Source organism: Phocoena sinus, chromosome 15, assembly GCF_008692025.1.
Source record: "Phocoena sinus isolate mPhoSin1 chromosome 15, mPhoSin1.pri, whole genome shotgun sequence".
NCBI classification, from domain to species: Eukaryota; Metazoa; Chordata; class Mammalia; order Artiodactyla; family Phocoenidae; genus Phocoena; species Phocoena sinus.
Genome location: NC_045777.1, coordinates 25391458 through 25418425, shown reverse-complemented (window position 1 = coordinate 25418425; position 26968 = coordinate 25391458). Strand labels below are relative to the sequence as shown.

The following is a 26968-nucleotide window of genomic DNA, read 5'->3' as shown; positions in this document are numbered from 1 at the left end:
CTGGCACACGAGTCTCCAGTTCCCCACATCCCTGTCATTCCCAACTGCATAGCACCCAGAACATTAACATTTATACCACTTGCCAGGCCCCTATAGGCATTTGAGTTTGTACCCCTATAACTAGCTAACATTTGCATAGCATAGTTTAGGTTTCTAAATTTAAAGTAAGGCACTGAAAAAAACATGAGCTTTGAAATCGCATAGATCTGGGTTCAAACCCTGGTTTGGCTGTCATACTATTAGTTGTATTACCTTGGGCAAGTTACTTCTCTTCTCTGATCCTCAGTTTCCACATCTGTGAAATGGAGATCCAAATACATACCTGCAAGGTCTTTGAATGGGTTAAAAATAATTAGTGCAAAGCACCCAAGAGGAAGTAGGAGCTCACTACATGGATGTAATTAGTAGAAGCAGCCGCTGTAGTCACACAAGTCCAATGTGGACACTAGGTATTACTATGATTATCCTCACTTTACTAGAAACTGAGCCTCTGAGAAGTTAAGAACCTTCCCCAAGGTTACACAGTGGTGGAGTGGGGACTCAAACCCATGTCTTCTAGCTCTATATCTGCACTGTCCACTAGAATTTTCTGCGAGGGTAGAGCGTACTGTATCTGTGCTATCCAAAACAGTAGCCACTAGCCACGTGTGGCTACGAATAAGCACCTGAAATGCGGCTGGTTGAAATTGAGAAATGCTGTAAGTGTAAAACACACACCTGATTTTGATGACTTACTACAAGAAAAAAGAATGTAAAGTATCTCATAACTTTTACATTTATTCTATGTTAAAATGATAATATTTTAGAAATACTGGGTTAAAAGATATGATTAAGGTTAATCTCACCTGCTTCTTGCCCCCCCACTTTTTTTTGGCCACACCCCACGACTTGTGGGATCTTAGTTCCCCAACCAGGGATTGAACCCGTGCCCTCGGCAGTGAAAGCTCGGAGTCCTAACCACTGGAATGTGGCTACTAAAAAAATTTCAATCACGTGTATGACTCACATCGTGTTTCTAGTGGACAGCGGAAACGCTAGAGCTTCTCCAGTAGAACACCTAAGAGGAGGAACTGCATATTCTCTAAAAACGCATCTGCAACCCACTGCCCACCAGCCAGGAGCCCTCTGTTCCAGAAGAACGGTCGGAAAACATACCCACCAGAAAGAGACTTCAGTGCCCTCCTCTGAGTGCGATGACCCCTGAGGCCCAGGGTGGGGTGTGACCTTCCCTGGTCTCACAGAGTTAGCAGCACAGCTGTCACCGCGCCCAAGGCTCCTCAGCCTGATCTGGCGGCTCGTTCCACCATTCAAGAGTACCTAATGGGGTCTGAAAATCAGTGCTTTCGCTTAGGCAAACGGAACCCCGGGCTAATAAAAGTTAGAGTCTGAGACCCCGGGTCTTGAAAAGGCCAGATCCCCTGGGATGATTCGCTGATGGAGCCAACCTCGAGCTGAGCCCGCTGATGGTGACTTGGGTGCGGGAGCCTCCACGAGCACCTTGGGGCCAAGTTACTCGGAGGGGCGCCTCTTGCTGTAGATGAGGAAGTCCGAGAGGTCGTGCCACACGTTGCTGTCCTCGTACAGGTAGGTCATGGAGGACTGCAGAGAGGGCTGCAGAGTGGGCCGGTGGTACTCGAAGAGCCACAGCACCAGCCCCCACATTAGCCCGGTGAACAACGGGAACGGGTCCCACCTGGGCTCAGGGATGTAGCCCTTCCCCACGCCCAGGCGGCACAGGGCAAACAGGAGGCGTGACATCAGGTACATGTTGATCTGAGGGAGCGAATGACAGGGAGGTGGGGGTTACAGGTGGGCCCAGCCACCGGGAACCTTCTGCCACCCTGGGGCGCCGCCTGCGCGCCGGGGTGACTTGAAACGGTTACGTAGCGGGCATTTAAATGTGACTGTTTATGGCTTTATTATTCTTTTTCATTAAAAAATCTGAAAAATGAATATATTTACATGGATCGAAACTAAAAGGTGACTCAACAACAAAAAAAGCAATCCATAAAAGAAAAAAATTAATAAACTGGATTTCATCAAAACTCAGAACTTTTCCACTGTGAAAGCCCATGTGAAGAGGTAGAAAAGAAAAGCTAGACTGGGAGAAAATATTTACAAACACATATCTGACAAAAACTAGTACCTGGAATATATTTTTAGAAACTCTCAAAACTCAACAGTGAAAAAAGAAACAATCCAGTTAGAAAATGGGCAAAAGACACAAACAGTTATTCACTGAAGAGGTTACACAGAAGGAAAACAGGCACATGTAAAAAGGTTCAATTTCACTAGGCATCAGGGACATGCAAATTAAAACCACAGTGAGATAGCACTATACACCTATCAAATGTCTAAAAATTTAAAATGTAATAAACCAATGCCAGCTAGGATGTGAAGAAACTGACCACGCATATATTCCTGATAGGAATGTAAAACAGTACAATCACTCTGGAAATGCTTCAGCAGTTTCTCATGAAACTAAGTATGTATGGACCATATGACCCAGCAACTGCACTCCTGGGTATTTACCCCAGAAGTGAAAACTTACGTTCACCAAAAACACGTACAAGAATGTTCTGAGTAGCTGCATGCTTAATAGCCAAAGACTGGAAACAACCCAGATGTCCTTCAACAGGTATACCCATACATGGATAACATAACCAGTCAGCAATGAAAAGGAATGAACAGCTAATACGTACAATAACTTGGATGAATTGCCAGGAAATGATGCTGAGTGAAAAAAGCCAATCCTCAAAGGTTACATACTACAATGACTCCATTTATATAACATCTTTGTAAATTGAAGTATGGTTGATTTACAATGTTGTGTTTGTTTCAGGTGTACAGCAAAGTGATTTGGCTACACACACACACATATACATATATATGTATATATATTCTTTTTCAGATTCTTTTCCATTAAAGGTCATTACAAGATATTGAATATAGTTCCCTGTGCTATACAGTAGGTCCTTGTTGTTTATCTATTTTATACACAGTAATGTGTATCTGTTAATCCAAACTCCTAATTTATGCCTCCCCCACCCCTTCCCCTTTGGCAACCATAAGTTTGTTTTCTATGTCTCTGAGTCTTTCTCTTTTGTAAATAAGTTCATTTGTATCATTTTTTTAGATTCCACATATAAGCGACGTCATATGGTATTTGCCTTTCTCTGTCTGACTTATTTCACTTAGTATGATACCCTCTAGGTCCATCCATTTTGCTGCAAATGGCATTATTTCATTCTTTTTTATAGCTGAGTAATATTCCATTGTATATATATACACCACGTCTTCTTTATCCATTCATCTGTTGACAGACATTTAGGTTGCTTCCATGTCTTACAAATAGTGCTGCTATGAACACTGGGGTGAATGTATCTTTTCTAATTAGAGTTTTCGTCTTTCCAGATATATACCCGGAGTGGGATTGCTGGATCATATGGTAACTCTATTTTAGTTTTTTAAGGAAACTCCATACTGACCTCCATAGTGGCTGCACCAATTTACATTCCCACCAACAGTGTAGGAAGGTTCCCTTTTCTCCACACCCTCTCCAGCATCTGTTATTTGTAGCCTTTTTGATGATGGCCATTCTGACTGGTGTGAAGTGATACCTCACTACAGTTTTTTTTTTTTTTTAATTAATTTATTTATTTATGGCTGTATTGGGTCTTCATTTCTGTGCGAGGGCTTTCTCTAGTTGTGGCAAGCGGGGGCCACTCTTCATCGCGCTGCGTAGGCCTCTCACTATCGCGGCCTCTCTTGTTGTGGAGCACAGGCTCCAGACGTGCAGGCTCAGTAGTTGTGGCTCACGGGCCTAGTTGCTCCACGGCACGTGGGATCTTCCCAGACCAGGGCTCGAACCCGTGTCCCCTGCATTAGCAGGCAGACTCCCAACCACTGCGCCACCAGGGAAGCCCCTCACTACAGTTTTGATTTGCATTTCTCTAATAATTAGTGAGCTTGAGCAGCTTTTCATGTGCCTGTTGACCATCTGTATGTCTTCTTTGGAGAAATGTCTATCATATAACAGTTTTGAAATGACAACATTTTTGAAATGGAGGTCAGAGAAGCTGTTGCCAGGGGTCAGGGAAAGGAGGGGAGACGGAAGGAGATGGGTGTGTCCAGGATTCCTAGATTTTGGAAGTTCACAGACAAGTGAAATTTCTATCAAAAAAACAAAATTGGGGAAACTTTCCCAAAATACAAAATGCTCATATCTTTAGATTCCACAATTCCATGTCTAGGAACTTACGGACAGACTAACATAAGTACAGGAAGATGTCTGAACAAAGATGTAGACTGCAGTTTGTGTGTGTGATGGCCAAAGGCTAAAGAGCCCCTAAATGTCCATCCAGAGGAGACTGTGAAATCAAGGCTGGTCCATCCCATCAGCAGAGGGCTCTACTGATGTTATAAAGGATAAGGGACTGACAAGAGAGGCCTCCAAGATACACTGTTACATGAAAAAAAAACGTAGTATGATCCCATTGGTGGAAAACTCCTACTATGTACACTGACACAAGCACAGACAAGTTCTGAAAGGCTATACAATACACAGTTAAAGTGACTGTCTATATGTATATCTATAACTGACTCACTTTGCTGTGCAGCAGAAACTAACACAACATTGTAAATCAACTATACTCCAATAAAAATTAATTTTAAAAAAGTGACTACCTCTGGACAGTGGCTGGACAGTTGGTGGGGGACAGGAACTTTCTTTCCGGTTTATTTTCTAATTTTATCATGATGTATCCTAATCACCCAGAAGTGTGCCAGGCACATAGGGGGTGCTTAGTTTGCATTATTTAAAATGTGAAAATAAAATATTATTTTTATAATTTAAGGGCTTCCCTGGTGGCGCAGTAGTTGAGAGTCCGCCTGCTGATGCAGGGGACACGGGTTCATGCACCAGTCTGGGAAGATCCCACATGCCGCTGAGCGGCTGGGCCTGTGAGCCATGGCCGCTGAGCCTGAGCGTCCGGAGCCTGTGCTCCACAACGGGAGAGGCCCCAACAGTGAGAGGTCCGCGTACCGCAAAAAAAAAAAAAAAAAAAAAAAAAAAAAAAAGGATATTTAAGAAATTTGAGGAAGGCAAATTGGAAAGACTGCCAACTTTCATATTGCCCAAGAAGGATGCTAAAACAGGAGCAGCAGCAATGATTAGCATTTAGTTTCATCACCTCATTAAAAAACAGAACTTTAACCCAGAAAAAAGGTCAAGTTACAGAATAAGAAGCAATTCTTTGAATGTAGTAAGTTTTGTTTTATGAAAATCTTACTCCAGGGTCATGTTTTTTTCTCATGTCACTGCAGAGTGGTGTTTTGTGTTTTTGTTTTGTTTTGTTTTTTTAAATCTTTGCCCCAGAGAGCTGCACACACATTGATTTTGGGAATCATGGAATTCCAACAAGGCACCTGGTTAACAGAGTGGGAAACTGAGGGGGAAGTGACCTTCCCAAGGTCACACAGGGACTGGTGAACCACAGACCCTCGTACATGGAAGGGAACCAAGAGCTTGTCTTCTTTGACTCCCATCCCCAACTCTATACCTGAATCCCGTCCCACGCTTCACCTCCACCCTTCTCCCCAACCCACATCCAGGAGAGGGTCTTTACCTGGCTGTTGATGTTATTGTTGTTTCCAAACACCAGGATGCCCCCAAGGAAGGCAGCCACGAATGAGTGCACCTGGTAGGTCTCGCCCTGGAGGTGGGACTGCAGGGCACAGAGGCCCTTGTAAGTGAACACAAAGCTGGCCAGGTTCCAGGAGTGAGTGTATGTGGCCTGCAGGATAGCCCACAGCTTCTCCCGGAGGCTGCACAAACACAGGGAGCCACCGTGAGTGCAAGCCCAGCCGCCCCCAGGGCATTCACCCACCTGGCATGCAAAACTGACCCAGGCAAGGAGCTCACGGGCCGATGCTCATTCAACCCTGGGCCTCTACGCTCCATGTCCTTGGGGCTGCTCCCTCACTGGATTCCAGCCTTGACTCCACGCCACCTCCTCCGAAAGGTCTTCCCTGACCACTCTACATAAAAGAATGCCCATCGTATTTTGTTCCCTTACCCAACTTTTCTTTCATAGCTCTTATCACCACCTGACATTTATATATTGCTTATTATCTCCCCCCACTCCCACCCCATCCCAGTGGAAGCTACCAGAGAGTGGTGTCTACATCTGGCTTGTTCATCCTCAGCCCCCAGTACAAGGCCTGGCACATAGTAGGTGCTCAGTAAATATATTTTTTTGGAGTGAAGATGTGAAGAAATGAATGAGCGAGTGAGTATGTACCATGTGCTGGATCTGGGGATACAAGTCTGAGAAAAAAGAGATCTGCTTGCTGCCCTCATGAGGTTTATGATCTAATGGGAGAGGGAATTATGAAATGAATAATCACAACACAAAGGTCAAACTTTGACCTTGACAAGACATGATCCTGGGGTGTGAAGAATGAGGAGTCAGTGAGGTCAGGAAGGGAGAGGAGTTGCATCCCAGGCGGTGGATCAGCACATGCAAAGGTCCTGAGGAGGGACAGAGAACCGGGAGTAAAGGAACAGAGAGAAACCATTAAGGCCTGAGCAGAAAATGTGTGGGGCAAAGGCTGTGGGGGAGGGGCGGGGCCATGCTAAGTTTTGTCTTTATCCTGAGAGAAGCCAACATTTAAGTAGGACAGATGATTTGATTTATCTTTAAAAAATCACTAGGGGGCAGTGAGGAGAACCAGGGAGAGGAGCAGAGTGTATTCTGGGAGATCAGTTCAGGGCCGGCAAACGCAAGGACCCTCACGGCTGGAGAAGGACCTTGAAGTGTGTCTTCTGGGACCTGTGGAAGTCTGCCAGGTGAGTGGGGAGAGCCAGGAGTCAGGTGGTTCTCACCCCATAGGAACATGGGCCCAGCACTGACAGTTCTAAGGCAAGCTGGATTTCCCACTTGTCAAGCGTTGGCACTAATCCTCCCTTCAAAATGTTTCTAGAATCTGAACACCCCTCACCTCCACTGCCACCATCAAGGTCTGGGCCACCACAGTTACTCAACTGGATTATTGCCACAGCCTCCTACTTTACACCTACTTCTGCCCTTGACCCCTAGCAGCAAACTCTTCACTCTCTCACTATTAAAAGATAAGTCAAAGAGTGGCATTTCCCTATACAAATTCTTGCAACAATTTCCTGTCTCACTTAAAGGAAAAGCCAAACTCCTCTCTATGACCTAAAGCTGGACAGGATGGGCCTAGGTTACCCCTGTGACCTTCCTTTCTTTGTTTTCTCCCCTGCAATCCCTCTGCTGCAGCCTCCTCAAACTCACCAGGCATGATCCCACCTCAGGACCCTTGCACTGGCTGTTCCCTTGGCCTGAAACACTCTTTCCCTTGATACCCACTTGGCCAACTCTTCCATCTCCTTCAAGTCTTTACTCGAATGTCATTTACTCACTGAGGCCTTCCCTATTTAGTTCTGCAGCCTGCCCCTCCTCCAGCTCTCTGGATCCCCTTTCCCTCTTTCCCTGCTCTAATATTTCTTTCCCACAGCCCATACAATCTTCTAACATACCATATACTTTCCTTATTATGTTTATTTTCTGCTACTCCTTGCTAGAATGCAAGTTTTACAAGGGAAGCGATCATTCTCTGTTTTTCTTTCACTGCTGTATCCCCAGCACCTAAAAACAGTGTCTGGGGGCTTCCATGGTGGCACAGTGGTTGAGAATCTGCCTGCCAATGGAGGGGACATGGGTTCCAGCCCTGGTCCAGGAAGATCCCACATGCTGCGGAGCAACTAAGCCCGTGTGCCACAACTACCAAATCTGCGCTCTAGAGACCGCGAGCCACAACTACTGAGCCAGCATGCCAAAACTACTGAAGCCTGGGCGCCCTAGAGCCCGCGCTCCACCACAAGAGAAGCCACCGCAATGAGAAGCCTGTGCACCGCAACGAAGAGTAGCCCCTGCTTGCCGTAGCTAGAGAAAGCCCACACACAGTGGGGCCAAAAATAAATAAATAAAAATAAATAAATTTATTAAAAGAATAATAATCTTTGAGTGTCTGGCACATGGTCAATAAATATTTACTGAATGAATGAGTTCAATTAAAAAAATGATTCGAAAAAAATGATTCAGAGGGCAAAAACTAAAACAAAAATAAATTTAAAAAAGGAAAAATACAGGGCTTCCCTGGTGGTGCAGTGGTTGAGAGTCCGCCTGCCAATGCAGAGGACACGGGTTCGTGCCCCGGTCCGGGAAGATCCCACATGCCGCAGAGCAGCTGGGCCCGTGAGCCATGGCTGCTGAGCCTGCGCGTCCGGAGCCTGTGCTCTGCGGTGGGAGAGGCCACAACGGTGAGAGGCCCGTGTACCGCAAAAAAAAAAAAGGAAAAATACAGGGCTTCCCTGGTGACGCAGTGGTTAAGAATCCGCCTGTCAATGCAGGGGACACAGGTTCGAGCCCTGGTCGGGGAAGATCCCACATGCTGTGGAGCAACTAAGCCTGTGTGCCACAACTACTAAGCCTGTGCTCTAGAGCCCACGAGCCACAGCTACTGAGCCCATGTGCTGCATCTACTGAAGCCTGCCCGCTCTAGAGCCTGTACCCTGCAACAAGAAAAGCCACTGGATGAGAAGCGCGCACGTTGCAACGAAGAGTAGCTCCCACTCGCCGCAACTAGAGAAAGCCTGTGTGCAGCAACGAAGACCCAACACAGCCAAAAATTATAAATAAATATAAATAAATAAATAAATAGGAAAAATACATAAAGAAAGTCCCTTACAGGGACTTCCCTGGTGGTCCAGTGGTTAAGACTCCATGCTTCCACTGCAGGGGACGCAGGTTTGATCCCTGGTGGGGGAACTAAAATCCTGCATGCTGTGCGGCACGGCCAAAAAAAAAAAAAAAGTAGAAAAAATCTTGCAAGCTGGATTTGAGTAGTAGGGTGTCCACGTGTGATTCTTTTTTTTTTTTTTTCTGGTTGTGCCAGGTCTTAGCTGTGGCAGGCGGGCTCCTTAGTTGCGGCTCACTGGCTCCTTAGTTGCGGCAGTGTGCTCCTTAGTTGCAGCCTGCAGCCTCCTTAGTTGTGGCATGCAAACTCTTAGTTGCGGCATGCACGTGGGATCTAGTTCTCTGACCAGAGACTGAACCTGCATCCTCTACATTGGAAGGCGGATTCTTAACCACTGAGCCACTAGGGAAGTCCCCCATGTGTGATTCTTATAAGCTCCAGATGAGGCTACATACATTAAAAACTAGACCACAAAGTGATTTCTGAGAAGTTTCTTGAGGGAAGTTATAGGAGATCAGAGGAAGGCCAGGAAGCCTGAAAGTAGGTCATGAACAGTTTTCCTGAAAAAGTCATCTTCAGAGAACTGGTATGGGTTACTAGGAAGGAAATAAAGGTGGGGTGGAAGAGGAAAGGGCATTCCTGGCGGGGGGTACTGCATGAGAAACGTAAGGAGGTAGAACCACATGCGGCACATGAATGAATGGCAGTGAGTCTTGGTGCCAAGGGCACCCCAGGGTGGACGTGGGGGAGTAGGGGGGATGTCCCTGAGGTCAGGCTGCAGAGGTCCTTGAAGGCCACACCTGGAAGCTGGGCTTCTCTGGAGGACAGCGAGGAGCCAGGGGAATTTTCGAGATGGGATAATAGAATCAGACTTGTGCTTTAGGAGGTGGTGGTGCAGACAGGTTAGACCCAGCTAGGAAGCTACTGCAACAGTCCTGGCACTAAGGGGTGACCACATTCTCTCCCAGTTTGAAGGGTGTGCAGAAGTGATGGGTACCTGCCACTCCGGAAGAGAAAGGTCATGACCAGTGCGTGAGGGGCCCGGACTTTGGCTCCATAGCTGTAGAAACAAAAGAAAACAGTTACTACAGCACCACTGAATCACAGTTTCTTTCTGACTCCCTGTGCCCCCTCCCCATCCCTAATCCTGACATCACTTTGAGAGGGAAAAAATAATGCTGGCTTTCAAGTTAGATCTGGGTTCAAAGTGGATAGTACAGGGACTTCCCTGGCAGTCCAGTGGTTAAGACTCCGCACTTCCAATGCAGGCAGTGTGGGTTCGATCCCTGGTGGGGGAACTAAGATCCCGCATGCCACACGGTGTGGCCAAAAAAAAAAAAAAAAACAAACCAAAGTGGGTAGTGCAAAGGAAATAATATTTGGTGCCAAAGCCCTGCCCTGTTGTGCTGTATACACTTGGATAAATCATTTAATATCTCTGAGCCTCCCTTCTCCCATCAGTTAAAAGTATTCTCCATTTCAGAGTTGCTTCTGGCAGTTAAGGACATAGCACATGTAAAAGTTCCTAACTCAACCAATATTAGTGTCTCTCCCTTTCTTTTTCTTCTTTATTGGACTTCCCCTCACCCCACCAAGTTCTCCTGCTGTCTGGCCCCAATCTTACCAGGCTACAAGGTCTAAAAATCTTTGGCAGCCTCCTTGAGACAACTGTCATGAGTCCCATATTGTTTTCATATGAGTATCTGTGAGGCTTGCTTGAAACAGCAGAAGACTGGGAGCAAACATGTGTCCAACCACAGGAGGCTACTGGGTAAACAAATAATGGACCCAGCCGTCAGTGGAATGAATACCACACAGCTGTACAAGAACGAGGTGGCACTATATGTGCTCTATGCTTGGTTAGAGCAAGGTGTGTAAACTTCTAAAAAGTTCTAACTTTTTATGCCTTTTGTGAATATGCTACCTAATTTTCAAAAAATAAGTCAAATAAAAAATGTGATCAAGTGACAGCAGTGTTACTGTAGTGGTGGCCACACTGAATGGCTTATTTTCACAATGCCTAGCTGTGGGCAGGGCCCTCATCCTGGCCCCAGCAAGCTCTCTGCCCCACCTCCTCCAAAGTCATGTCTCTTTCCCCTGAATAAAGAGACCCTCGGCCTCCTCCAGCTGGCCAGGGCTAGAAGGGTCCTTCCTTATACCACAGACACAAGCAGAACAATGCCCCCAACTCCCTACATCTGCTTGGCCCCCTACCCAAACTCCTCAAACTCAGGTGGGAGCCACTTAGTACCAGTCACAGGATCACTCTGCATCTTGAAAAATGGGATGCCCCAGATTAAAAAGGATTTAAAGGATATGTAGGTACAGTGTGATATCCTGGAAGATCCTGGTCTAGACAAACTTGCTATAGAGGACATCTGGGGGACAACTGGAACAATCTGTCTACCAACTGGACAGCAGTCAACGTTCTAGGATTACTTTATTAGATGTAATCATGATAATCTAGCCATATAGGAAAATGCTCTTATTTTCAGAGATGCACATTGATATATTTAGAAGTGGAGCATCAAAATGAGTTACATTTCACACAGTTCATACGTCTCAGTTCTCAGTCATCCAAGACAAACAGCACATGCTTTTCCACCTCCAGGCCTTTGTTCAAACCATTCCCTCTGCCTGAGATGCCCTTACCACCCCCAGCAAATTCCAGCTCAGCCTTCAAAATGGCACCATCACCTCCTCTGTAAAGCATTCCTGATCATCTGGTATTGCCGTGGTAATTTAATCATCAGTCTCCCCACTTTGACTCCAGGTCCTTACAGATGGGCCTGGGCCCACTGATGTCATCTCAGGGCCCACCCCACCCTGGTCTCACCAAAGCATGACTGATATGATCTGGCCAGACCCAGGGGGAACCACCTTCTTCCTGACTCTGGGCGCCCATGGAAGCCAAGAGCCTGGCATTGAGATCAGGTATCCTTGGGTTTGAATCCTGGCTCCGACCCTGACTAAGTGACTTGACCATAAGCAATGAATCTTCCTCTCTGAGCCACGGTCTTCTCATCCAGAAAATGGGGACAATGGCAATTCCTACCTTGCACATTCATTCATTCAGTAAATATTTGAGAGCCTACTATGTACCAGGTACTAGGAATATAGCAAGGAACAAAAAGATAGATTAAACTTTCTGTCCCCATTGTTGCAGCAAAAATAGAAATTAGACTTTTCTTTTCTGATAGACAAGGAAAATAAAGTAACAATGAACAGCCTGGGGAAACAGCATAAACAGGCCTGAAAGAGTTAATCAATCCTAGTTTTATTTTAACTGCTACTAATCTGTAATGTCTGTAACTAGATTTGTCCTTCACAAAGCTAACCTCTAACATTCTCTGACACTATGTGAATCACATCCTGTACCTATCACTCCCTTACTCTGTGTGAATTACACCTGCCCCTAACACTCTCTGATCCCGTGTGAATTACATTATCCACCTGGTATTTATACTCCCTGCACTCCCTTGTAGCAAATCAACCCTTGTAATGTCGGCATTTCAGAAAGAAGGTTGCAGGCCAACAACCCAGAGGCCAACAGACCCAATTACCAAACAGACCCAATTACCAGGCTGCCTGAGGCCAGCTGTGACTGTTTGGAAATAATGCAAGAAGAAGATAAATGCAAGACCTTAATTACTTTGAGCCTTATCACCTACCAGACCACCAGTCCTGGCTATATAACCTTGCCCTATTCCCCAGAGACGGGGAGCACAGTTCTTGAGGTGCTAGCCGGCTGTGTTTCCCATTTGCCTGGCAAAGAATAAAGCTTCTTCTTTTCCTCCAAATCTCTGTCTCTGTTTCTGTTTGGCATTGGTGCACAGAGAGCCAAGATTTTTGACATCACCATGAAGCTCACTTTCCAGTGAGAAAGACAGTAGAAAAACAGGATACATAAGTGAACTACTTAGTGTCAGATGGTGGTAAGTATTATGGAGAAAAATTCAGTAGGGAAGGAGGTGGGAAGTTCAGGGATGGCTTCATTGAGGAGGTGACAATCAGAGGCCTGAACAAGGTGAAGGAGTGAGCCAGTCAGACATCCATGTGAATAGAACAATAATTACAGCAGCCAACAGTTATATACATACCAGGCACTGTGCTAAGCATTTCACACATACTGACTCAAGACTCCGACAGTATAAGTTCTATTATCAGCCCCATTTTATAGAAATTGAGGCTTAGAGAGGCTTAGAGAGACTTGCTCAAGATCACGCAGGTAAGAGGCACCAGGATTCAAACCAAGGTGGTCACATCCACACAACCATGCCATGCTGCCACTAAAATGCCAGCTTCAAGAGCACGCAGATCTTCCGTTTGTTCTCTGATGCGTCCCCAGTTCTGGCACAGTAGGCTCTCAATAAATGAAAGCTGTTATGCATGAAGTTTAAAGGAAGCTGAGCTCCCGTCCTGGCACCAGCCAGGAGAAATGACCCCAAGACCTCTTCTGCAGGTCTTCAATTTGCTCAGCAAATATTTGCAGCTTCATTTACATCACGACTGAGGCTTATCAGGAGTCCCCTGTGCCAGAAAGGACTTACAAAAGAGAACTGAGAAGCGGGATGAAAGCCCACGCGCAGCTTAATGGAGGGAGCACAGAGAGGCAGGGCCGCCGGCTGGCTAGAGGCCAGAGTCCAGCTTCCCATTAGACCCAAGGGCACACAGCGGCGGGAGAGGGGAAACTGGGCCCAAATGAAGGGAGACAGGGGCTGCATGGGAGGCAGTCAAGGCAAGAGGTCCAGGTTGCAAAGCACGGAAGACCCAGAAACAGCGTAGTGGGAGCCCCGGCTCAGAAGGCGCTCGGAACCCAAAATCCAGCGCCCACTGCGCCAATACTGGACACCGAGAGACCTAGGGACACACTAAGACTGCTCAGGGGCGCACAGCGCGGCGGCGCCGGCCCTGGAACCCGCTTCTCCGACCCCATCAGATCGATCCCTCAGCCCCTGCCCCGCCCCACTGCCCGACTTACACAGCCCCGTTCCGGAAGCCCTTAAGCATGGACAACGCTGCGTGGTAGCGGCGCTTGCGCAACAGTGCGTTGATCGCAAGGAGCAGAGCCCGCAGCTGCGGCGGTGCGGCCATAGCGCGGGCGGCGCGCGGGGTGGCGGGCACCGAGCAGGACGCCCGCCCTGACAGCTCCGGGTTCCTCCTGCACAACCCTCAAGCGCCGGACAGTGCCGGGCAGCGCAGCCGCGTCTTTGCGCCCATAAGATGCGTCTGCTGTCACTCATACAAGGAGAGCCAATCACAGGACTCACTCATCTCACCAGGGGAATGGGACGCAAGCACACTCCCGAATAGCGGTCTGATTGGAAGAGAGGGAGAGCTTGTAATCGGTCACAGCTGGCTCCGCCCGATTCGACCTAAAGAAGGTTAGAAACATGCTCCTGGATTTGTCCAATCAGAAAGTACGTTTCTCTCGGGCTTGGAGAGAGGTGTGTCACCTGTGAGCTTGGAAGGACGTTTCCTGAAAGAGGAGCCGCCCTCCCTGGAGCTGGGATGGTGGCACTGCAGGGAGCCAGGCCTTATCTTTACACATGACAGTTCTGATTGGTTAACATTGATCATAGCGATCTTCTCAGACCATAAATGACTTGGCACCCTTTGGGTTTCCATTTATTCTTTTTTTTTTTTTTTTTTTTTTTTTGCGGTACGCGGGCCTCTCACTGTTGTGGCCTCTCCCGTCGCGGAGCACAGGCTCCGGACGCGCAGGCTCAGCGGCCATAGCTCACGGGCCCAGCCGCTCTGCGGCATGTGGGATCTTCCCGGACGGGGACACGAACCCGCGTCCCCTGCATCGGCAGGCGGACTCCCAACCACTGCGCCACCAGGGAAGCCCTCCATTTATTCTTAAAACTCAAACTCCTTCCCACGGCCCGCCAAGAGAAGACTCTGTATGATCTGGCTCCTGCTTCCCTCTCACCTCACTCCCCCACTCTCCCCTCCTCCCGTCACTTGCCTCCTAGGTCACTCCTCTCCAGCAAAACTAGCCTCCTTGCTGTTCCTCAAGCGTGACGCTCCTGCCTCAGCGCCTTTGCACTTCTAGTTCCCTGCCTAGTACGCGTCACCCCAAGTTCTTCCGATAGCTGGCTCCTTCTCAACCTTCAGGTTTCAGCTGAAATGCCACCTCCTCAGAGAGGTCTTCCCAGATATCCCATCTAAAGTAGTACTGCCCACTCTGACTCATTACCCTCTTTTATTTTCTTCATAGAACTTTACACTCTTTGAAATTATTTATTTGCTACATGTTCATTGTCCACTGCCCCTACCAGATGGTAAATTCCATGAGGGCAGAAACCTTGTCTTATTTTCTGCTGTAACTCCAGTACTTAGCACATGGCAGGTGCCCAACATAGGCTTGTTGAGCAATATAGTTCTGGGTTATCTCCCAGAACACTGAGGGGTGACATTTATGTATGATGTCACTGTGTGGAGTTGTTACTGGAAAACAGTTACACACTGAGTGGTGGCTGTGATTTGTGAGGGTGTCCCCTGGTACACAGGCCATCTGGTATTTATCTGTGACATTATTGCCTGGGTCAGTGTCAGAGGATGTGGTCAGAGGTCAGTGAGGAGGAATTATGCTGGACCTATTTTATCATTACAACTGGATTTTCTTTTTGGGGGGGGTAATGGTGGACTAATTTATTCAGTTAATCTTCCCTCTGAAACTAGCAACATTAGGTAAAATATAAGAATATCCTCTGAAAAACACTGAAATGCTTAAAAGCCTGGGGAATGCTCAGGCCAATTATTAGGTGAAAGCTGGTAACCAGATATTTAACAAGAAGATTGGAATATTGGAGCACCAAAGCTACTTATGACATGAGGGCTTTTGCTAATATTGAACCTGTGGGTTTCAGTTCATCAACCACATAGGGCAAGAGGGAGAGAAGTGAAAGTCCAGGGCCTGTCCAAGGTGGGGAGTCTAATAGAAGAATCTCCTCACATTAGGCTGAGAGCCCAAGGGTCTCACCCTTGAGTTTAATGTGATATGAAGCTGCACGCTCCACACCACGAGCCCCAAGGGAGTTCAGAAAAGGTTGCCTTGATACTGAGCAGAACAGGTGAAGGAAAAGGAAAGGGGAATATTTTAAAGCCCTTTCTTAGGGAGTTTTGACCACTGATGAGTCCTTTTGTGCTCTAGGGAGTAGAGCCCAGTAGCCCAAGAATTCTCAAGCCATAAACTGGGAACCTAGTTTGAAGTAACAACTGGATTGCCCCTAGTTATCAGTGACTGGAAGTGCCCCTAAACCTTTGACAAAAGGAAATGCAGTCTCTCTGAAGAGGGCACATTTATCAATATCTTTACCTTCAGGGAACCACCACAAATAATTTTTCAAGGTGAAACCAGCACACAGTCAGAGATAACTAGGAACCCAAGAAGGGTTCCTTCATGAAGAAAAAATAGATACAACAGATGGAAGAAACAGATAAACACAGACTTCAGGTACTGTAATTCACAGCCACAGGTTTTTAAAAATTGTACGTACAAGATTTAAAGTTAGGGCTTCCCTGGTGGCGCAGTGGTTGAGAGTCCGCCTGCCGATGCAGGGAACACGGGTTCGTGTCCTGGTCCGGGAAGATCCCACATGCCGCGGAGCGGCTGGGCCCGTGAGCCATGGCCGCTGAGCCTGCACGTCCGGAGCCTGTGCTCCGCAACGGGAGACACCACAACAGTGAGAGGCCTGCGTACCGCAAAAAAAAAAAAAAAAAAAAGATTTAAAGTTAGAAAATAGCTACAGAAAACAGAAAATTATTTTTTTTAAAACATGGAAAATTTGAAAAGGAACCAAACAGAACTTCTTAGGAACGTCACCTGATACTCCCATGAAGAATTAGTTACCAATCCCTGATACATGGCCCAGCATTAGGAAAGGGTGTTTGGAAACTATTTGGTTCAGCAAGTACTTCCTGAGTGCACTCTTTTGCTAAGCCCTTTCTCACAGATATTAAGAAATTTCTGCCCTCAGGGAGCCCGGGGTAAAGAGTCACCATATAGGAACACTTACCATTGCCTGGTGCACCTTCCCCACTTTTTAAAAATACTTTTTCGGCTGCACCTCACGGCATGTGGGATCTTAGTTCCCTGACCAGGGATTGAACCCGCACCCCTGGCATTGGAAGCGTGGAGTCTTAACCACTGGACCGCCAGGGAAGTCCCCTGGTGACCCTTTTTAATGGTACATAACTCTGAGTTCCTCAGGGTTTGGCCTATTTCTTCACCTTTGCCCAGTGAAATTGAATTTATTTATTTAATGAGCACCTACAGATTATTAATTGTATGTCAGGAGTTGTTTCCCAAGTGCTTTATTAACCATTTCATTCTCATAGCAACCGTATGCGGTAGGTACTATAATTATGCCCACTTAACTGATGGGAACCAAGGCAGAGAAACAAAGTAACTTGCTTAAGATGATTTTGCTAATGAGTGATGGATCCTGGATTGGAATTCAGCCCCTTGCTCCAGAATCTTTGATCTTATCCACTGTGTTCATTTGCTAGGGCCTCCATAACAAAATACCATGAACTGGGTGGCTTAAACGACAGACATTTATTTTCTCACAGTTCTGGAGGCTAGAAGTCCAAGATCAAGGTGTCTGTAGGTTTGATTTCTTTGGAGGCGTCTCTCCTTGGTTTGCAGATGGCTGCCTTCTCACTGTGTCCTCACATGGTCACCCCTCAGTCTCTGTGTATATCCAAATCTCCTCTTCTTTTAAGAACACCCGTCATATTGGATTAAGGCCCACCTATGTGTCCTCACTTAACCTTAATTACCTCTTTAAAGGCCCTATCTCCAAACACAGTCTGAGTAGTAGGGATTAAGATATCAACATATGAATGGTGGGGGGCACAATTCATCCCATAACAACCACCACACTTTGCTGCCTCCTACCTATACCAATGAACCTAACAAGATGTCAGGGTCCAGCGTTGCTTTGTGTGCCCTTAGTTTCTTCCCCTTAAGGCTAGGAGTCTAGTTGAAGCTGCTCATGATTTCTCCTCTCACCATGGAGAAGTTAACTTTTCTGGGGTGGCTGGTGCACTCACTGTGAATGGGAACACTTGGCGTTTCGCAGACTTTCCCTCTTCCCTGCTTGGCTCCGCCCCTGGAATTGCCACAAGACTTACCGCAGGAGTCTCTAAACTATGATTGGATTCGGTTCAGTGCCAAGGTGCTGGCCCTAAGGGAATGTGACATAGGACTGATAGATTTTAGTGGTGGAAGAGATGGAGGTGAGTGGAAAGTTTGGAGCAGGGGGCAGCCTGACTGGAGAGCCTGCTGGAGGTAGGGTCTATGTCCCTGAAAGCTCATTCAGCTGTTCTATCCGTCAAGTAGTCAGTCAACAAGCATTTCCCGGGTTGCCTCTGTGCCAAGCTCTGATGGTGGCCTCCATCCAACCAGAATGGATGAAGCACTTCTGCTTAGAGGACTCCCTATTGAGGGGGTAGAGAAAAGGGGAACTTCCAATGGCTGAAGAGTATCACATGATAGGGGTAGAGGTGGGAGAAGAGCATTTTAGTAAGAGAGAACAGCATGTGCAAAGGCCTGAAGAGCAGATAAAAATCAACATGTGTATATCACCTGCATGTATCAAAATACAGCCCTGCCCTTCCTTGGACTTATGATGGGGTTACACCTGCATAAACCCATCGATGGCTGAAAATATCATTAAGTCGAAACACCTAACCTAATGAATAACATAGCTAAGCGTAGCCTACCTTAAACGTGCTCAGAACACTTATGTTAGTTTACAGTTGGGCAAAATCATCGAACACCAAGCCTATTTTATAATAACGTGTTGGATGTCTCATGTAATCTATTGAATACTGCACTGAAAGTGAAAAGCAGAATGGTTGTCTGGGAGCAGAATGGTTGTAAGTGTATTGGTTGTTCAGCCTTGTGACTGCACGGTTGACTGGGAGCTGTGGCTCGCTGCCGCTGCCCAGCATCATTACAGATAGTTAGCCTGGGAAAAGATCAAACTTCAAAGTTTTTCTACTGAATGCATATCACTGTCAAACCATTGTAAAGTTAAAAAATCATAAGTTGAACCATTGCAGGTCAAGAACTGTCTGTACATGGAAAGCTTCCAAGGTCTAGATTAGTGGAATCTTTTAATCCATCACCCTCAGAATAAAACCCACACCCTCTGATACAGTGTCTAGTCCAGAGTAGGGGATGAATAAATACATAATAATAGACAACATATTGAAAGGGAGGGGAATAATGATTAGAGAATTTCTTGGAGGACATTTGATGCAGAACAGCTCGGGTACCCTATATGAAGACCAGGCCTCTTCACGGTTATATTTCTGCAAGACCAGTCATGTACTATGTAAAGTAAAAGCAGTAACCAATGTCAAAAAAAGGATCATAAATTATTTTCTCTTTCTACTCAAGAAACTTTAATCAAAGCCCACATCCCTATACTTAATGTGAATATATCTGGATGTCAGCCCTTTAGTGGTTACAAAGTTTTCACAAGTAACCTAATGTAATTCTAAAAGACACATCATTTTGACTCATACTTAAATTTGTGAGAGTATTACAGCCAGAGAAATAAATTATACTTTAACCCTTAAAAAAAAAAACAAAACCCACACCCTCACAGCGGCTTTTCTGTCTCTCCAACCTCATCCTCCTGTACCCATACATGGCTTATTATCCTCAGTTGCCCCTTTACAGTCCTTGGCTTCCTTTCATTTTGGCCTCAGAGCCTTTGCACTTGCCCAAGATAATAAAGCTAATAAGCTCTGTCTTTTTGTTCCCTTTTGTCCATCTGATTCCATCTCATTTTTCAGGTCCGCCTCCTCAGAGAAGCCTTCCCTGGCCTGCCTAAAGTAGCTTCCCCTCCTCCCAGAAAAAAATACTTAAAGTCATAGAACATGTCTCCTTTTTTTCCTTGCTTATAGCCCATCTCACTTGCTGGACTATGATTCCATGAAGGCAAGGATTTTTGTCTTTTCATTCATGGCTGCATCCCTAGCATCTAGAAGAGTGTCTAGCCTACAATAGGTCCTCAATACCTATTTTTAAGTTAATTAAATGAATGTGAATGTATTAATATATTACTTGAATAATTTGAAAAACATAAGAAAGTTATATTGAGAAACTCTTGCCGAGAAGACATGATGAGAATCTGTGGCCATTGGATCAATGGGGACATTAAAAGAAGACAGGGAGGAGGGAACCCTGACCTTACTCTTGCCAGAGAGACAATGGGAAGGGGGGCTCGAAGTGGGCCCTGGGTCTCAAAGGTTCCCAGGAAAAGAGGTGGGACATCGAGTCTGGGAGAGGGGGTGGGTTCTCCTTGAGGGACATTTGCTCAGAGCTAGCTGTGCAAGGTGGGGGGGGGAATAGGAAAGGGAAGGGTGCTGGTGGCGGCGGGGAGTGGCGTTCAGAACAGGATGGGGGGTTCATGGTAGAAACGCACCTTTAGGCAGAGGGTCTTTGAGGCAATTTATCAGGAACAGTGGCTAGCAGTGTCCTACAATGACAGTGGAGCTTATTGGAACAGGTATACATTTTTTAATTTTAGGAGTTATATATGTAGTGAATATAAGAAAATGAAAACTGTGATTTTTGTCGTGGCTGCTTTGGATGAGGCTAAAATAATTATTAAATAAAAAAACAATGAGAATGTTTAGAGTCAATGTGGTAGTCCAGTTGTAGGAGGATATGCCTATGCTTGTGGGAGAGATCATGATTGTTGGCACCTCCATGGTTCCCCTCTCCTTCCCGTGCACACCCCAACTCTTCCTTGTGGCCCAGATGTACTTCTTTGAAACTACATCACACCTTGAAATTACACAATTTTTTTTTTTTTTTTTTTTTTTGGCGGTATGTGGGCCTCTCACCGTTGTGGCCTCTCCCATTGCGGAGCACAGGCTCCGGACACGCAGGCCCAATGGCCATGGCTCATGGGCCCAGCCGCTCCGCGGCATGTGGGATACTCCCGGACCAGGGCACGAACCCGCGTCCCCTGCATCGGCAGGCGGACTCCCAACCACTGCGCCACCAGGGAAGCCCGAAATTACACAATTTTTAAGATTTAATGTCTGTTTGCTCCCCCTCACCCCTAACTCCATGAGAAAGGACCACTGTATTCCTGGAGCTATTATAGGACTTGGTACATAATAAGTCCTCAATGAGTGGCTGATGGAGCATAAAGGAAGATGGCAGAGGGGTCTGTGTGTGATGCAGGATCCAAATGAGGGGCAGGAGGACCCCTGAGAGACCTGAAAAGGCTTTCAGTGAGGCTGGGCTGGGGGTTGCTGAAGTGGGTATTGGGGATTTATGTAACAGAAATGGGGTCCCCGAGAGGCAGGGATGAAGGTCTGTGGGAAGAGGAAATGGAGGCTCCTAAAGGGTGGAAATGGGGGGTTACATAACAGCCAAGAGGAATCTCTGAGATGATGGGGGATTAAGACCAGGCAGAGATGGGAGTCATGTGAGGAGAGGCTGGTGGCTCCCAATAGGTAGAGATGGTGGTCACTGTGGGCGGGGGAATGAGAAGTTTATGACAAGGGATGGGAATCCATGCTGCATAGTTGGGGCAGGAGTCCTGTATCTGCTGGAGATGGGGGTCCTTGCGAACGAGTTGGGTGGTCCAGGTGAGATGGGAATGGGGGTTGGTGTTGGAAAGGCGGGGGTTCTGTTGTTACGGAATCCAAGCTCGGTCTGCTCGCCGCACGACAGGCCAATGATCGGGAGACGAGGTGTTGAGGCAAGGAATAGCGACTTTATTCAGAAAGCTGGGTATCCAAGAAGATGGAGGACTAACTGTGGTGTGCTCCAAGGACAAAGAACAAGATAAATTAAAAGGGCCAATATTGCCAGAACGGAGAGTTACAGGACTCCTATCACTCTGTCACAATGCGACCATTGCAATGTCCCAGAGCTCTCCCAAGCCGCATGCCCTGTCCCTTTCCCATCCCATATGAGGAAAGAGATTTGCCCCGTTTTTCTCCCGCTCAGCACACTGAAAGTATACATACTCTGTCCAGTCAGCAGATGACTTGCAGGTTCCCTGGCTATAAAAACAGACAGGCAACCCATGCTCATTGTCAACTTTCCCTGGCTACCAGGAAGTCAGCCCGCTGTTCTTGCAGCGACCCTTCTCTTTAAGAAATTCTACCTTCCTCACATTCTGCCTTGGGTCTGGAAATTCTTTTCCAACCTGCGCTCAGACCATGACATTTTGGTGGCCCATATGGGGATATCTCTTGGGGGGATCTCCTCCTCCACCTCCTCTCCATTTCTTGGGACCCTCTGTGAACAGGCAAGTTGCCAGGGAAGCAACAGAGGAACTCTGGCCAGGGCTACACCCTGGTGTGTTCTGAAGACTCACTTCACCCCAGTAACTGCCGCCCAGAACGGGTGAGGGTCCCTCTGTCTTCCTTCTGGTTGAGGATTAGGCCAATTGATATTATGCGGGTGCAGATCAGGCATTTAAAAGCCATTAGGGCGCCTGCCACCTGAAGACTCCCGTGAAAGGATAAAGGGGTCACGGAGCAGATCAGGCTGTTAGAGCATCTGCTCCCAGCAAGACAACTTATGTGCACCGTGAGGCACATACTGGTTCAAGCAAAACACTGAGCTCCCTCCCCTTGGCCGCCACCTTCCCAGCAGAATTCCTCAGACTGTCTTCTCTGTTACTTTCACTTTTTTCTCAGTCCAGGTTGACTTAAAGGAGCCTAGGTGTTGCCTCCAAGGAGTGTCTTTTCACATTTCAGGGAATCGCCAAACAGTGAGTCACCCGGTGGGTCCCGGGAATCTCTCTCTCTCTCTTTCTTCCCCTGCCCGAGTCACACGGTGCCTCAGTCACACGGGTTTGTGCCTTAGTCGCATGCTCAGGGGTCACCTCTCACGGTCGGACGCGATTGTTCGGACAGTCGGTCCATTTTGTGCATTAGTCGCATGGAGAGATCACTGGGACAAAGGGGACGCCTTTCTGTCAGCCGGTGACTCTCAGTACCCCCTTTCTACGGCATATAGGCTAAGAATGGGTTCTGGTACGTCTCGGGAGCCTCCCTCAGACTCATCCCTCGGCTGTGTCCTCAGGAACTGGAAAAAATTTGACCCTGAAAATCTCAAAAAGAAGAGGCTTATTTTCTTTTGTAACATGGCTTGGCCCCAGTATAAACTGGGGGACCAAGAACAATGGCCCCTTGATGGCACACTAAATTATAACATGATCCTCCAACTTGATCTCTTTTGCCGGAAACAAGGAAAGGACTCAGAGGTTCCTTATGTCCAGACCTTTATGGCCCTTAGTCAGAATCCAGATCTGAGGGACTCATGCCGCATGTGTCTTTCTGTTGCCGCCTTATCCCCCCGACCCCCTCTGTCTCCCTCTCCAGCAGATCTCCTAGACGACCCTCTACTCGACCTTTCCTGTCCCCCACCCCATCAACCCCCTTTGCTTCAGCCCCCACCCCCCACCTCAACCCACAGCTTCCCAACAGCCACCCCTTTATAAGGGCAAAAGCCCCCTCCCCCCTCCCCACACAAGATCAAGGACTGCCCAACGCCAGGAAACAGATTCTGATATGCTTCCCTTGAGGGAAGTAGCAAATGGAGACATGGGCACTATTAGAATCCATGTTCCCTTTCCCATGTCTGACATTTCCCAAATTCAAAACAAGTTAGGTTCCTTCAGTCAGGATCCCACCACTTTTATTAAGGAATTTCAGCCTCTCACTATAGCCTTTGACCTGACCTGGCAAGACATTCATGTAATTCTGACCGCTTGCTGTACTCATGAAGAGAAAAACAGGATATGGACATTAGCCCAAGCTTGGGCAGACAGACGAGGCAGAATTCTGTTTCCAAAGCCTGGACGGATGGTGACCCATTTTGGGCTGGCTAAATGACTCTCTTTGTAACTACACCCTCAATTTCAATCAGACTAGCCTGGAGTGGAATCCCTGGTCAGACGAAAATAAATATGATGTACATGAAGGTAGTTTCACTTTGTGCTGGGGAAATTCAAGGAAAAATACAACTAAGAAATATATTTATGAAGACCATATCCCCATAAACAGCTCAGCCCTGGGAACTAAATATGTGGGGATCGGTGTGATCACCAGACACTTACTTAGTTTAACCTCCCAGCAAGATCCTCCTCCAAAATATAACATAATTCAGCTAACATTCAGAAATTTGTTATACCGATCCCCCCGGCACTCATAATCTGTCAGAGCCCGGATTCTCCCCTTTATGTATAGATGATTACTTCCTCGGAGTTTGGCCTTCCCAATATAATCCTAGGCCATGGACCCCAGTCTATTTCTAGAGGAAAACTCCCAAAGGGTCTGGCTCTGGGGACCCACAATGGGGGTATCCTTGAAGGGCACCAGATTTTCATTTCTGTGAGGTAACAGGGTCTATCTGGATCTTCCCACACTTTGAAGGAGCTCCTGCACAATTATTGCTGTGGTCCCAGAGATGACCATTATGACTATTAAGGATTTAGCTTCCTCAGGAGGTATTCCCAACCTTGGGTACTTCCTCGAGGAGGCCTTAAGACCTGTCCGGGAGAGACAAAAATGAACCACTGAGTGGGGGCAACAAGCTTATGATAACCCAATTCTTTTTTTTTTTTTTTTTAATTTAATTTTTTTTTGGCTGCGTTGGGTCTTTGTTGCTGTGCACGGGCTTTCTCTAGTTGCGGTGAGCAGGGGCTACTCTTTGTGGTGGTGTGCGGGCTTCTCATTTCAGTGGCTTCTCTTGCTGTGGAGCACGGGCTCGAGGCATGTGGGCTTCAGTAGTTGTGGCATGTGGGCTCAGTAGTTGTGGCTTGTGGGCTCTAGAGCACAGGCTCAGTAGCTGTGGTGCACAGGCTTAGTTGCTCTGTGGCATGTGGGATCTTCCTGGACCAGGGCTTGAACCCGTGTCCCCTGCATTGGCAGGTGGATTCTTAACCACTGTGTCACCAGGGAAGTCCCTTTTTTATTTTTTTTTTTTAGATAACCCAATTCTTGATTGGCCCAAAATAATACATTGTGTCTTTAGAAGTCTCTTTGGGTTTGCAGGCATACCCCTCTTAGAGAGGAGTGTTCTCAATCCCACCATCATGGTCCAGGAATCTTGGAAGGCTACAGTAGCAGCCATTGAGGAAGAGCAGTCAGCCCCAGGCTCTTTGGTTGAGGTGGTTTTACAAAATAGGAGGGCCCTTAATGTTATAACAGCTGAGGCAGGGGGTGTCTGTGCCCTATTAAATGAGACATGCTGCTTCTATATTAATACCTCTGTCCAGGTTGAAGAAGACCTTCAGATTCTAAAGAAAAACATCAAATTCATTGAAGGTTTAAAACAGAGAGCAGGACAGGGCCCCAGCTGGCTTTCTAGCCTCCTCTCCTCTATGGGGATCCAGATATGGACATTGTTGCCCTTGTTGGGACCATTAATCTTGAAGCCTTTGTTTTGTTGCTTGGCCCCTGCATTATTAACACATTATCTAAGTTCATCTCCTGACAGGTTCAAAAGATTCAATTCCAGATGGTGCTACAACAAGCATACCAGCCAACTGGCACACGGACTACATTGGAACAAGCCGCCTTATCATTCCGTGGGCTCTCATCTCCCTCTGTAAATACACCCTGACAGAGAGCAGGCATCGGGAACCCAGGGCCCCTACAAAAGCCCCCACCCAGCAGGAAGTAGCCAGAGATATCGTTGCCCCTTCTCCTTACTAAAAGGGTTCCCGATCACCTGAGAAGGAGCTAGGCAGGTAGGTAGACATGAGCAGGATATCCAATAGGGCCAAAAAATTGGTCCTATAAATAAAGAGAGGGGGGAATGTGGTGTGCTCCAAGGACAAAGAACAAGATAAACTCAAAGGGCCAATATTGCCAGAACAAAGAATTACAGGACTCCTATCACTGTGTCACAATGTGACCATTGCACTGTCCCAGAGCCCTCCCAAACAGCATGTCCCTTTCCCATCCCGTATAAGAAAAGACATTTGCCCCATTTTTCTCCCGCTCAGCACACTGAAGGTACACATACTCTGTCCAGTCAGCAGATGACTTGCAGGTTCCCTGGCTATAAAAACAGACAGGCAACCCATGCTCATTGTCGACTTTCCCTGGCTACCAGGAAGTCAGCCTGCTGTTCTTGTAGCAACCCTTCTCTTTAAGAAACTCTACTTTCCTTACATTCTGCCTTGTGTCTGGAAATTGTTTTCCAACCCACACTGGGACCACCACAATAACGTCCCAGAATAGCATCTTATCAGGGTCGGTATGCCAGTTTCATTTATAGAACAGAGAGGGGGAGGAGGTGAGGAAGTAAGGTAAAAAGGCCATAAGTCTTGCAAACTATCTCATGGCTTGGCCAGAACTGGAGAGGGGATGTGTTAATTTCCTCTTTTCTGCAGCCATTCACAGATGGGTAGGGTCTGAATGTCTTCCTGTGAGCTGAACAAAGGCACTTTAACATTCAGGCAGAGGGTCGGGGTTCCCTGAGGTAAGCCATTATGTATGCTTACAGCTATAGACAGCATCCTCTTAGTGATGATAGTAACAAAAGCATCCAAAAGCAAAGGTTAAAGTAAAAGAAACAGATCCAACATGGAGTCAGATTTTGCTCTTCCCTGTTACTCTGCGTACAGTGGAAATATTCAGTCCCTGTTGCAGAGTTGGGGGTCTCAGGCAATTGGACAGAGGTCTGTATCACAGAGCTGGAGTCAGGTCCAGTGTGGTGGGGCTGGAGGTCCAGAAAACAGGGTTGGGAGGTGCCTGTGTGCAACAGGGATGGGGTCAGTGCACAGAGTTAGGGGTTCAAATTGAGACAGGCTGGGACCTGGGACCCTTTGCTGCAATGCTTGCACCTGGACACACATCTCCCTGAGCAACAAAATGCAAAGAAACTACATGGGACTAAAAATAACTGTGTGCATGCATGCACGGTTGGGGCAAATTATGGACCCCAAAGATACAAAAAGACAAAAAAACCCAACTGCCATTTGTGAAGAACCAGGAACAAAAACTGGGTGTTGGGAGCAAAAGCAGGGTACTGCACATGTCCCCTTGCACACAATACCACCTAAGGGGTGGACAAAACACCTAAACCACCCCTCCACCTAACCCCTGGACACACCCCTACCTTCACCCCATATAAGGAACAAGCTTGCCCTCCCTCAGCAAGCAAGCAAGGGAACCTGTT

At 47.0% G+C, this 26968-nt stretch overlaps 1 protein-coding gene across 2 annotated transcripts; it reads right to left on the bottom strand.

The window, feature by feature from the left end:
• Positions 1-752: 752 nt before the first annotated feature.
• Positions 753-13998, bottom strand: PXMP4 (peroxisomal membrane protein 4). Of its 2 annotated transcripts, XM_032605246.1 has the most exons (4): positions 13763-13998; positions 9779-9841; positions 5628-5826; positions 753-1773 (listed from the first exon to the last, which is right to left on the bottom strand). In XM_032605246.1, the coding sequence occupies exons 1-4, from the start codon at positions 13873-13875 to the stop codon at positions 1510-1512; spliced, it is 639 nt and encodes a 212-aa protein (XP_032461137.1). In that variant the 5' UTR covers positions 13876-13998; the 3' UTR covers positions 753-1509. The 2 variants fall into 2 exon arrangements, with proteins under 2 accessions (XP_032461137.1, XP_032461139.1); XM_032605248.1 differs by lacking the exon at positions 5628-5826 and having other exon boundaries at positions 13763-13960.
• Between the last annotated feature and the right edge of the window lie 12970 nt (positions 13999-26968).

Bases quoted from the DNA above. Each gene is read 5' to 3' on its own strand.
- PXMP4 (XM_032605246.1), bottom strand. From the start codon at position 13,875: ATGGCCGCACCGCCGCAGCTGCGGGCTCTGCTCCTTGCGATCAACGCA. The intron at 5,827-9,778 runs GTACCCATCACT...GTGTTTGTGCAG, and splicing joins TTTCTCTTCCGGAGTGGCAG to CCTCCGGGAGAAGCTGTGGG. The intron at 1,774-5,627 runs GTAAAGACCCTC...TCGCTCCCTCAG, and splicing joins ACAATAACATCAACAGCCAG to ATCAACATGTACCTGATGTC.